Source organism: Schistocerca nitens, chromosome 9, assembly GCF_023898315.1.
Source record: "Schistocerca nitens isolate TAMUIC-IGC-003100 chromosome 9, iqSchNite1.1, whole genome shotgun sequence".
Lineage (NCBI taxonomy): Eukaryota > Metazoa > Arthropoda > Insecta > Orthoptera > Acrididae > Schistocerca > Schistocerca nitens.
This window is the reverse complement of record NC_064622.1, coordinates 358034006-358046810: the sequence shown is the minus strand read 5'-3', so window position 1 is coordinate 358046810 and position 12805 is coordinate 358034006. Positions and strand designations below refer to the sequence as shown.

Here is a 12805-nt window from a genome sequence, read left to right as displayed (position 1 = left end):
TGATCTGTATTTCTTCTCCATGCCAACCTGTGCATTAAAATCACCTAATATGATTTTTGCACAGCATTTGGAGATCTTGCTTGTAGTTTTCTGTAGTGTTTCTCGAAAGTCTTCCACTTCCTATCTTTCTTGTTACCACTCTTAGTGGGAGCATGAGCACCTATTAAGGCGTATGATTTGGCGCTTGATTTCGCTGTAAGGACTGAGATCTTTTCACTTGAGGATGTTAAGTCGATAACTGAATATAAAATCGTTTTCCTTAGTGCATAGGGAGTCACAAGTATTGATAACTTGCCTTTCCTTTTTATGGTTGGTTTGCCTTCAAATACCCTAAAGTTTTATGAGTCGAAATGGGACTTAACTTCTGAGGTCATCAATCCCCTAGAACTTAGAACTACTTAAACCTAACTAACCTAAGGACGTCACACACATCCATGCCCGAGGCAGGATTCGAACCTACGACCGTAGCGGTCGCGCGGTTCCAGACTGTAGCGCCTAGAACCGCTCGGCCACTCCGGCCGGCCGCCCGGGGCATTTGTGGTGTTTGTTCCATCGTGCCAATTTCACAAGTTGAAACTGTGCGTGAGAGCGATCTTTATGAAAAGATTGTTGAGATGGAGAGGTGCCTCCAGGCGTTCTCCGACTGACAAGGGGACCATCGGGCCTATTAATCACGGATTTTGATAAGTATCAGGTACGTTGTAGAGCGACCAGTCCTAAGTACCTCATACGGCTCCTAGTTTCCGAAATATTCGAGGTAAGTTTGTAAGCGTATCGTCATATCGCTGGATTGGTTGCGGAGTATCTTTGCGGGCAGCGCGTTTGCAGAGTCGAGCGCGGGACACGGAACTGTTATGTTGTGTTGTGGGTAGCTCTGGATGTGAGGGGCATTGTTAGTATGTACGTTGAAGTGTTGCTACAAGTGCTATTACAGTAAATTGATGAAATATGGAAGTGATTCAAAGGAAAGTGCGTCAAGTTGTAATTAAAACTGAGCAGTGCCGCCGATAACGTATTTGTCTATCCTCTCGTTGCATGGCGTACCGTACAGTATCAATCATCCGCGCCGTGTTCGGTCTCCCAGCATGAATTAATGTAATCAGTAAAAATTAGATACCACAGAAGAGTGCATTCATGTGCTAGTGTAGCGTTTGGTCATCGAGTTTCCGGATCATCAACAATCACTCGCGTCGCGTCGGTTACGCGTACGCTCGTCCAAGTGATATTGTGGACAGATAATCATCTAGAAGTTGGCATCAAAACTTACGACTTAGAGTGTAAACACTACAACCTGCTATTCGTCTTGTCGTCTCAGAATATGGTTGTTTGTACCAGATGAAGGACAGTGTTTTGTTTGATGTTGAGTGGCCTCCCTTAACCCGCTTGCATATTTAGATACATAATTTGAGTCAAGCCAGCAGCAGTGTGGAGCAGAGCAGTATGACCGCCGCGGGATTATCAGGTACGTGGTGTGGACAGGCGCACGGTCCGAAGTGAAAAAACACTTTAAGGGTCCCCCGCCATTTGTACCCCCGGGCGTGTTACAAGTTTTATGCGTGTCTGCTACCCATAACGCTATCCATATTTCGAGAAAGGGATCGGTTCGCAGCGCCTAAGACAACGGCTATCACGCTTGCAGAACAGATTCCTATGGGACCAAACTGCTGAGGTTATGTCTGTAGGCTTCCACAATACTTAATCTATCTTAAACTAACTTAACGCTAAGGACAACACACACATCCATTCCCGAGGGAGAACTCGAACCTCCGATGGGGTGAGCAGCGCGAACCGTGGCATGGCGCCTTAGATCGCTCGGCTACCCCTCGCGGCGCATAACAGATCCCTTGAGGAACAAGGAGCGAAACCGTCTTCGTGCAGAAAAAAGTTCTGAACAAGATTACTCATTGCTTCAAAGCACAGTATACTATAATTACTTCATGAAAGATATTCCCTTACATTTTATTATGTACGCAAGAGCCATCCCGAAAATTTGGTCAGATTGTTCAAAGAAGAGTTGACCAATAGAATCATAAATTAAAATATATGACTGTGACCAGCATGAAATAGGGGAAGTTCACGAAAGTGCTGTACGAAGAGTTTTTAAAATCTGTCATTCTTCCTTACGGTTACCAAGAACAATTTCTTTACATTTTATATAAATGGGGAGGGCAGACTAATCAGGCATTTCATGATCAAATCCTTGCAGATGAAAGAAAAGCATGGACCTGCACCGTAAAATTATCCCGCCCAAATTACTCCACTATGACTCCGCAATGATGTTTATTTTTACAGGCTGGTCAAAATTTTCACGCGAAACAGAGATATATCTTCGAGGGAAAATTCTATAAAAATACATTCCTCAGTTCTACACCAATTTTGTGCATCTGCTTTCACAGGTATAATCAAACACACGAAGTTCGTATCGACGTAGATCTAAGAAACAACGATCTTTTTAAATTTAAAAGAATTGTGTTTTCATTTATCACTTCTGAAAAATCAGTGTGCGTGCTTGGCAATAGCTTTCATTAAATCTGCATGTTGCTGTATGAATTTTTGTTTCAGTTGTTTCTACGACAAATACCATCCAGCAAACGATACCAAGCAGGTCGATTCTGTAATCTGAAGAACATTCGTTGCAATGCTTGATTTATTAATGAAATTACCACCGCAAAAATGACTATTTGTGAATAATTTTGAATGACATATACTAATTAATGAAATTATGTTCCATGAAATTGAAAAAAAGGAAAGAAAAAAGTACGTAGTCAGGGTTGAAAAGCGTGTCGCCGGCTTGGTAGCCGTAAATGTTAGCCACTGCTCTACGCAATAGCAGACAACAATAAAATTTCAACTTGGATTTTCTTGGAAACTGAGGGCCCTTGCATGAAAAGCTGTTAACCAGATACTGAAGACAGCTCTGTCTACAACTTACCCAAGACTTCATGAAAATACGTGATTAACAGATCTCATGGTCCCCTTGTAAGTTTGGTCCGCGAGAGCTATTTTATTTCGCTGAAGTCTGCCGGCGAGCAGGTGAAGACAGGGTGGGGGGGAGGGGTGTCTTCACGCGCCATGTGGATCACGTCTCCCCCTCACCCCCTGCCACGACAGGGTAACAGCCATCAATCTTCAGAAAGCGTACAGAATATTCGAGTGATGTCCCGTAACGCAAAACTTCGACAATCTACGACAGTTTCTTGCCTGAAGCACCACATCCACCAGAAACTACATTTATAGGAGGCGAAATAAGAATGAAAAAGTCTAAGAAAAACTTATGGTTCCACTAATATAAACAGCACAAGAATAAAAGGAAAAACTGAGGAACTACACACAGCACTAGACAAGTTCATTGATACGTAGAAGATGCTTGATGTTCGTTGGCCTCGCCCACAGAATGGACAACACTAGATTAGCAAAAAAAACTGCTCGATATACTGAATTTTAAAAAAGTAAAAATTACTTGGTTAGCAGAAATTAAGCAGAACTAACAAGAAATGAATGCCACAGAAGATACTACCAGAGAACGCAAAGTCTTCGGAATTCTAGTTGCAAATCTCACATTCCCACCCAAAAAAAAATAGCGGACAGTGCAACACAGCGAATTCATAGAGAGATTTTGTGAAGAGACGAAGAAAATGAGGTTGTCAGAAGAAGCTGAAGTGTTCAAACGCGCTCTTTAATTGAGCGTAACGAAAGGAAGAGGACTGTTCTACCAATGCTGGAACGTTACGGGAATCTCCGTGACTGTACAACTGCAGTAACTTGCAATGTTAATCGAATAACAAAAGACAAATATAGATTTCCTTGACTTTGGTAAATAAGTAGTTAGTCTTCACGAAACACTCGCCGAAAATTTATCACGTAAGTGTAGTAAATGACTTGTAGGTAATCATTTCATTATTTCGTTTATTTTGCGAACAGGTTTAGAGCTAATCGCCCATCGTCAGATTTTTTGCTTCCACGTCGTGTTTTGCCGGCTTATCCCGCATCTCTGCAAAAAGATAAGCGCGTAATAGCTTGGGCAATGTATTTTACTTTCCGCTTTCATGACGTCAATGACACAAGACTTTCACCAGTTGCATGCTGAAACGTTGCTTGACTGCATTTTTGCGTCGTTGCTCTTTGCTAGTGCTTTGCTAGTGCTAGTAGTAATTTTACGAAACATATTTTGGGATTATAGTGTTGTAAACATTTGCATGGCGAAAGTGTAACACCACTAGTAGCTTGAAAGGCGGAAGAATAAAAGAAGTCCCCTAAGTATTCACGTGCGTAATCACTGTGGATATAAATACCACCCCATGGGAAGCCGGCAACATGACCTGCATGGAAACAGTGGCACATTCAGGTATTTAATGTGCTGGGCAACGGGCTCTGACATGAAATTCGAAACTGGTTATGGCACTCAAAATATGCTACTCTTCTACTGTCCTCACGTTAATCCGGAATCGTCTTTCCTTAGAGCAAAATAAACGGAATAAAAATTCGAATTCTTCTTCGTTGTTTTCTACATCTTTACTGCAGTTAATGTCTCCTGGAACTCATACGTAATTATGTACGCCGATTATTTACCAACGTTGTGAAATACAATCTCTGCCATTCTATAGCTGAGTCACGAATACACCTGCTTCATTATTCTGTGTCACAGAGGCAACGAAGAACTAAGAAAACACCTTAATCCATCTACGACTCCGCGGCTGTAGGTTAAATTAATAGGTTAAATTAACTGAGAAAATGCAGTTACTAGTCGCTTTTCCTTTGAATTTACACATGGAAACACAAAATCACGACACATTACCACTATTAATACTGTGTAGAAAAACCGCCGTTAGCAAACAAAACAGCTTCCAGTTTTCTCGGGATGGATAAGTCGTGATCCTGATCGTCTTGCAACACAGCGTCACTATTGTGGAATAAATACTGTATCATGCGATGGCCCTGATAACCCAAAATGGTCGCATAATCATTGATGGTAATACGACCTTACAGAGTAACCGTGGGGCCCACGGAATATCACGATATGGCTGTGAAAATATTATGATTAAGTCCCACCCGAGCAAATGACATTCTTCCATTAATCCATAGGCCAGATTTTATGGTTTCGGCATTTGTATCAATGAAGTGAGGTTTCAGAACTACAGCTAACTCTGCAGTTCCCTACTTATGGAGCTCCCTTAGCTTTGTTTTTGCGTTGACAGGGTCCGCGGGTGCAACATTCAGTTCAGTAGCGACTTTAGCAGTTGTCTTCTTATTTTTCGTCACAGCCCTATTCGATGACCGTCTGTCACGATTAATGAATCCACATTTTCATCCGCCTTTGAACTTAGCGGATGATGTTTTTCCACTCTCCCTGTATGCTGCATAAATCTTCGATATTGTGCCTCCTGAAACACAAAGCACTTCAGCTGCCTTAGTTACAGAAGCACCCAAATATGAGAACCAAAATTTGCCCATGTTCGAATTCACATCTCCGACATAATGTACTGACAGCTACAGAGAACGCTGTTCTTATTCCAATACCTGCAACATATTGAGGGCACTGCACATGGGTCATTCGAGGTCAAACAGCGCAACATGCAGGCTTGACTAGCATCTGTATCTGTGTTCAGGCATGCATTTCTTGCGGGGTTTTCATATTTTTGTCCAACCCTCGTACGTAATTATACACTACTGGCCATTAACATTGCTACACCAGGAAGATAACGTGCTACAGACGCGAAATTTAACCGACACGAAGAAGATGCTGTGGTATGCAAATGATTAGCTTTTCAGGGCATTCACACAAGGTTGGCGCCGGTGGCGACACCTATGCTCTAATGGTGACACCACCTATACCCTTATTTCAGAACGTACAGCGAGAAGTGCATTGTATCTTACATATTATCTGAGTGGCCAACAATCATATAGGACACCGATAGAAATTGAACTTTGTTTTACATTCTCTGACATTCTTATCGATGTATTGCTATGCACTGAATAGTCAAATCCATTCATAATTGTTATACTAATTTTGAACTGGTGTCTATAACATAAACAGAAACGTCAATATGCGGGAATATATTTTTGAGGGAAAGGCTGTTCACAAAATGCCATTAATGCGCACTCGAATTAGCGGCATAAAGTTACATGTGGCCAACAGTAGTTCATTGGCGACCACACTTCCATTGTCAACAATTCCACTATACAGTGAACAAGTCCATGGCTTTCGGTAAAGTTTAGCTGATTAGACAACTAGTGTTTCTACATGCTCCTCAAAGGACCAAATGAAATTAAAAGAGGCCTGAGGCAGGGGGATGGACTGTCTCCATTATTATTCAACTGCATTTTGGAGAAAGTAAAACGAGGAGTAAAAGAACAGAAAAAGATAGAATAAATAAAGTAAAATTTGGAAAAAAGAGACAGAACGTCGAAACTGCTTTACTTTTACTGATAACTTAGCAATCTTAGTAGAGAACATACAAGACGCAATGAAACACATAAAAATTCTTCAAAAGGAAACCGTACACATGACCAACGTTAAACCAAAATACATAGAATTATAACGTGAGAAAGTACAGGAACGTCCAGTATCTAAATACTTGGAAGAAATAATGTAGCCATATGCTGTGAACAAATCAGCTGACATAAAGCCAGAAAAATGGAAACGGCTTTCCACTTAATGAAGAACACGTACAACAAAAGGACTTTTATTCCATTAATGAAAAATTGATGGCTCTGAGCACTATGGGACTTAACAGCTATGGTCATCAGTCCCCTAGAACTTAGAACTACTTAAACCTAACTAACCTAAGGACAGCACACAACACCCAGCCATCACGAGGCAGAGAAAATCCCTGACCCCGCCGGGAATCGAACCCGGGAACCCGGGCGTGGGAAGCGCGAACGCTACCGCACGACCACGAGATGTGGGCAATGAAAAATTGAGGCATTACAATGTGGTGAATAGATCTGAGTGCCTTTATGTCTCAGATTCCTTGCCAGAAACACAGCTAAACAGCTAAATAATTTTTAGGTGAAGAATGGAGAATAATTCGAAAAATTTTAAATACCTGTTATGAAAAGTGAATTTGGAAATTGAGAATAAAGATAGAGGTCTATGAAAAAACTGAGAATATAATACGAGGATTCAAACTTTAATAGTGGTAACTATTTATTTACAGCTCTTACAAAATAGATACGTGTTTCAAAGTTTTACTGACCTTCAAAGTAGTTGCCAGTGATGTGGAAGTCGTAGGATACTCTCGTCGTAGGTGGTGTTCGAAAAATGAACAGCATAGAGACACTTTCTGCAGGACCTGACCATCATTTTGCATGACAATCCTCAAGCACGTACAGTGCAAACTGTTACTGATTTGTTTCACTGATGGGGCTGCTAAGTGCTATATCACCTACTCCCTTGACTTAAGCCCTTGTAAGTTCAACACGATTTCTAAACTGAAGGAAACATTTCACGGCATTCGCTTCAGAACTGCTACAAATTCGTAGGGCAATAGACCGCGCCGCTCGAACTGTCAACACAATTGGCACTGCTAAGAGTATCCTACTTCCACATCGCTGCCAGCGGGTTATACACAATGCTGGTGACTACTTTGAACGTCAGTAAAACTTCGAAACACGTATCTATTTTGTACGAGCTGTAAATAAATAGTTGCCACTATTAAAGTTCCAAACCTCGTATACGGGGTGTTCATTTTAACTGAAGACATTGAAATATCGCAAAAACTACACATCGGATCAAAAAACGTTATAATTCCGATTTGTTTGTCTCGAAGTGGGACATCCAATAAACCACACTCGTCCCCCCACCCCGTGCGTGGGTGGCGAGGAACAAGTTTGAAATCTTCAATGGTAACTGCCGTTTTTTATTGCAGATTATGATTCTTCGGCAAAATATACGTACGTTTTGTCGGAAGCATTTTCTTCGTTTCGCCACAGATGGCGCTGTAATCAGAGGAATAGAAATAGATACACAATCGTAATTTACGATACGCTAGTCAATGTCCCCTGAATATCCAATGGCACCTGGGACACCACCTCCATGCTGCGAGGGTAGGACAGGCCAGTATTTCATAACTTCTAGTTGGAAACCCCATTCGTAACAATATATTCCTCCGATATAACGAAAAGGGGACCACTCGATGCGCCACGTGGCTGTGTAGCGTTGCCTTGTATGCCGAGCGTTTTCCAGAGAAAGCTCGCTCTCGTTCGTTCTTTCACAAAGTTGTGAACGCCTTTATGTCTAATGTCAGCGTAAGACTGGAAAATGGAAACGAAAAAACGTGTTACAGGAGAAGCTAATGAAACAGCTGTACTAGACGCATTTAACCGCAACCGACGGATAAGCGCCAAGCAATTACAACGCGATTCCGATATGTCCGTATTGTCACAATACCACCGCCACAACACATATCGCTGCATCAAGAACTTCGTGGCTCCGATTTTTATAATTGTATAGTATTTTGTGAATGGGCACGTCAACAAATGCAAACGAAACCCAGTACTTTCCTAAAACAAAATCTTGAAAAACACAGCCCTCAGTCGCGAACACAATTAATTTAATTTACAAATTAATTGTGTTCGCGACTGAGTGCTGTGTTTTTCAAAATTTTGTATTATACAACAGTCGCTGATTGACAGTCGTGTTAAAAACCTTATAATTTTCCTAAAAGTCTACAGTCACAAATCATGGTAGTGTTAACCGGCATAACAAGCATTATTGGAGTGCAGACAATCCCCGCTGGTTACGGCAAGTTGACCATCAACGTTCTTTGTAGGTTAACGCGTTGTATTGCATCACGGGTAGAAAACTCATTTTTCCATATTTTATCGACGACAAGTTGAATGGACGCAAATATCAAACGTTTTTGGAACTGCCGGTACTACAGCAAGATGCTGTAGCATCTATGGTCTTCAGTCCCCTAGAGCTTAGAACTACTTAAAACTAACTAACCTGGGGACATCACACAACACCCAGTCATCACGAGGCAGAGAAATTTTCGTGGATGATGCTGTAGTATACAGAGAAGTTGCAGCATTAGAAAATTGCGGCGAAATGCAGGAAGATCGGCAGCGGATAGGCACTTGGTGCAGGGAGAGACAACTGACCCTTAACACAGACAAATGTAACCTATTGCGAATTCATAGAAAGAAGGGTCCTTTATTGTATGATTATATGATAGCTTAACAGACACTGGTAGCAGTTACTTCTGTAAAATATCTGTTAGTATGCGTACGGAACGATTTGAAGTGGAATAATCATATAAAATTAATTGTTGGTAAGGCGGGTGCCGGGTTGAGATTCATTGGAAGAGTCCTTTGAAAATGTAGTCCGTCAACAAAGGAGGTGGCTTACAAAACACTCGTTCGACCTATACTTGAATATTGCTCATCAGTGTGGGATCCGTACCAGGTCGGGTTGACGGAGGAGATAGAGAAGATCCAAAGAAGAGCGGCGCGTTTCGTCACAGGGTTATTTGGTAAGCGTGATAGCGTTACGGAGATGTTTAGCAAAGTCAAGTGGCAGACTCTGCAAGAAAGGCGCTCTGCATCGCGGTGTAGCTTGCTGTCCAGGTTTCGAGAGGGTGCGTTTCTGGATGAGGTATCAAATATATTACTTATACCTATCGGGGAGATCATGAATGTAAAATTAGAGAGATTAGAGCGCGCACGGAGGCTTTCCAGCAGTCGTTCTTCCCGCGAACCATACGCGAATGGAACAGGAAAGGGAGGTAATGACAGTGGCACGTAAAGTGCCCTCCGCCACACACCATTGGGTGGCTTGCGGAGTATAAATGTAGATGTAGATGTAGATGCTGCCCTAGACATTCGACAATGTATGTGGATACAATGAGAAGGCGGAGTATTACATTTCATGGTCATTTAAAACGATTGGATATCAAAAGGTTGCCATAAATACCTTATTCGACGACTTTGAGAAAAATCCTAAACATCGAATCTCACGGTTTATTAAAATTAAGAAGATGCACAGGAGTTAGGAATAACAGACAGAGATACAGAATGAATTCAGGTAAAAGTAGAAAATGCCAAAGGTTTCAAAAAGAAAACACTAAAGTAGAAAGGAGGAAAATGGACAGAAGAAAGAACAACAGAGAGAGAGAATAGAGAAGTACTGGGAACCTAAAGAAAAGGACGATGTTATAAACCAGCTGTTTCACGTGGTCCTGACTTGACTAAATACAAATGTAAGTAAATGTGGGATGAGACTAGAGAAGGAAGATGGACTTACTTCTCGTAATCGTAGTCGAGGCAGGCGGTCATGTTTATCGCCAGCTGCTGGTGCAGAGGGCAGCACTTGTTGACGCGCACCACTAGCGGCTCGGCCGCGCAGCACAGCTCCACAGCCGCCACCACCACCGCCACCAACACAGCGACCACCATCATCTCCGGCGAGCTCCTGCTAGTCTGGACCACCGTGTCGCACTTGCTTATCTGTCCGTCTCACTCTTACACCAACACTCCGATCGCACTGTATCAGGTAACATTCCTTTCTGGCTAACCTTCTTATCTCACATTGTCAGGAGGTCACTGAATAGGAGGAAGTAACACGATGAAACACCCTTCCAAAAAAACACGTGTGGAAAATATTCACTGCAAACTCGAGTAATGCAAAGAGCTGTGTCTAGGTAAAGAATTCACAGTTTTGATGACTTGTTCTGTAGCACAGAGCTGTGACCAGCAGAAATGTTACTGTCGCGCTAACCGCACTTTCTCCCCAGGCCTAAGCACCGTTACAACGCGTTCGACAGGCACACTGCGTCCCACTGGGTATGTTTACAGTTCAGGCTCGTTCACATGAAGTCCGGCAGGAAACACGCTGCGATCGTCGTCGTACTGCAGTACTCGCCATTGTAAACAAGGATTTTCACACCGACGGCATCGGTATGCGGATACGAGTTTTCACAATTTGTTTTCTAAAAGAAAAGTGGCTCCCCACGAAATTTCTGTTCTGTCTAGAGTCAGTTAAACACGATGTTTAATGCACACGTATCCCTAATATCGAAAGCAGATTGTGACACCGCACATTCCCGTGGTGACTGGCTAATTAGAGCTGTAAGGCAGTCCTTAAGAACGGGACGAGTTACAACTTGTTTAGAAAGACAATATCAAGCATTGGAATTCATGCATTACTGTTTCACACTAAGAAACTGAAACCTAATTTCGTTCATCATATGTTTTCCTGAACGAACAAGGTAGGAGCTGCACAGACGTAAAAGTGAATTACGTTCGAACTACAATTAATGATTCAAGAACTGTTCTGGATATCAGTGTGAATGATCTGACGTAAATCGCCTTGAATAAAATAAATTTGACGATTTCAGAGTGTAAATAAACTCGTGAATTAGTTTAATAAAACCTATTCGATCTAGACATAGAACACATTTATGACTGCAAAAATCCTACTATTGCGACGTATTTGTTTGAGTTTCCAGCAAAGAAGGTGAGGGAAAGAGACGTAGCAAATTCTCTCTTAAAAGTACGATGGTACTAAGAGTTCCATGTGTCAGTTAACAAAACTCAAAAATGAATCATTCGTAAGGAAATACGGGCGTTTAAGGAACGTTAGACTCCGCCAGAACAGTGGGAGAGACAACAGGAATACTGTCCGTCAGCGATATGAGAACCACAGTTGGAAGCGTCTAGCCTAGAGATGTTACATTGGCTTTCTGCTTGTAGGTTTCAACCCGTTCAGCGTTAGCGGTTCCGTTAGTGAAACTGTATGTACGAGAACCACAGCAGAGTTTGTTCTACAGATGAAAGTTCATCTCCTCTATTGTCAATTTCCTAGTCTCGTTCCCACCCGATGGTGTTGTCTGACAGCAACTTTTTGTGTCATATATCTGTCCTACTATTGTATCGACTTTTGTGAATCGCGAAATACTGAGTAGCCGGTAATGTATTCTTCAGCAACTTTAACCGTCGACGAACGTTTGAACTGCGATACTGCCGCTGCTGGCAACAAAGTTCGAAAACTCTGTAGCGCGACAGAAGACTGATGAAATGACTTTTCTATCTTTTCGCTGATATAGATATGTAAATATGTATTCGAATTCTCAAACGTGTCTGCAGCCTGTGTGAGGACGTTAGCAGCTAAACACACTGGTAACGGTCGTTAGTCACGTCGGTGGAAGGTGAGTAATCCCGGGCTCGGGTCGCCGCTGTGCTGCGAGTACGCCCACTCGTTTAGCGAAAGGACCGCAGCGGATAGAGGCGCCTGCTACACGCGAGCGTCTGCAGCCCCTCGCTTCTTGCAGTGGAGGCGCGGCTGCCACAGGCGCACAGCGCGGACCACGGACTGGAGGCGGCTGGCTGGTGCGCCGGTGCTCGTCCACCGCCGATGGACTCCCGCCAGCCGAACGCAGCCGAGCAGAGCCGACGGCGCACGAGCCTGCCCTGCCGGGAGAAACTCTCGGGGATTCCCAGGTCAGGCCCGCGAGGCCAGCAAGGCCCATTCAGCGTTTACTCTCTACAGCCTCGTCTGGCCGCCTCCACTTCCCGTCCCTTATCACTGTCGCTCTTTCACTTTATGCCGTCCAATACACACACACACACACACACACACACACACACACACTCGAAACCGAGTCAAATCTGATTAGCTTCACATTTCCGTGACCAGTGTAGCCATCCATCTAATATGCCACAGAAATATAAAATTAATTGTTGGTAAGGCGGGTGCCAGGTGAGATTCATTGGGAGAGTCCTTAGAAAATGTAGTCCATCAACAAAGGAGGTGGCTAACAAAACACTCGTTCGACCTATGCCTATTGCTCATCAGTGTGGGATCCGT

The 12805-nt window shown here is 42.9% G+C and overlaps 1 protein-coding gene across 2 annotated transcripts in view; it reads right to left on the bottom strand.

Moving 5' to 3' along the window:
• The window catches only part of LOC126203285 (probable G-protein coupled receptor Mth-like 1), a 361675-nt gene extending 349368 nt beyond the window's left edge, over positions 1-12307 (bottom strand). For both annotated transcript variants that reach the window (XM_049937542.1, XM_049937543.1), the window contains exon 1: positions 10244-12307. In XM_049937542.1, the coding sequence (XP_049793499.1) occupies positions 10244-10398 (155 nt within the window). In that variant the 5' untranslated portion in view covers positions 10399-12307. The remainder of the gene's footprint in view (positions 1-10243) is intronic.
• Between the last annotated feature and the right edge of the window lie 498 nt (positions 12308-12805).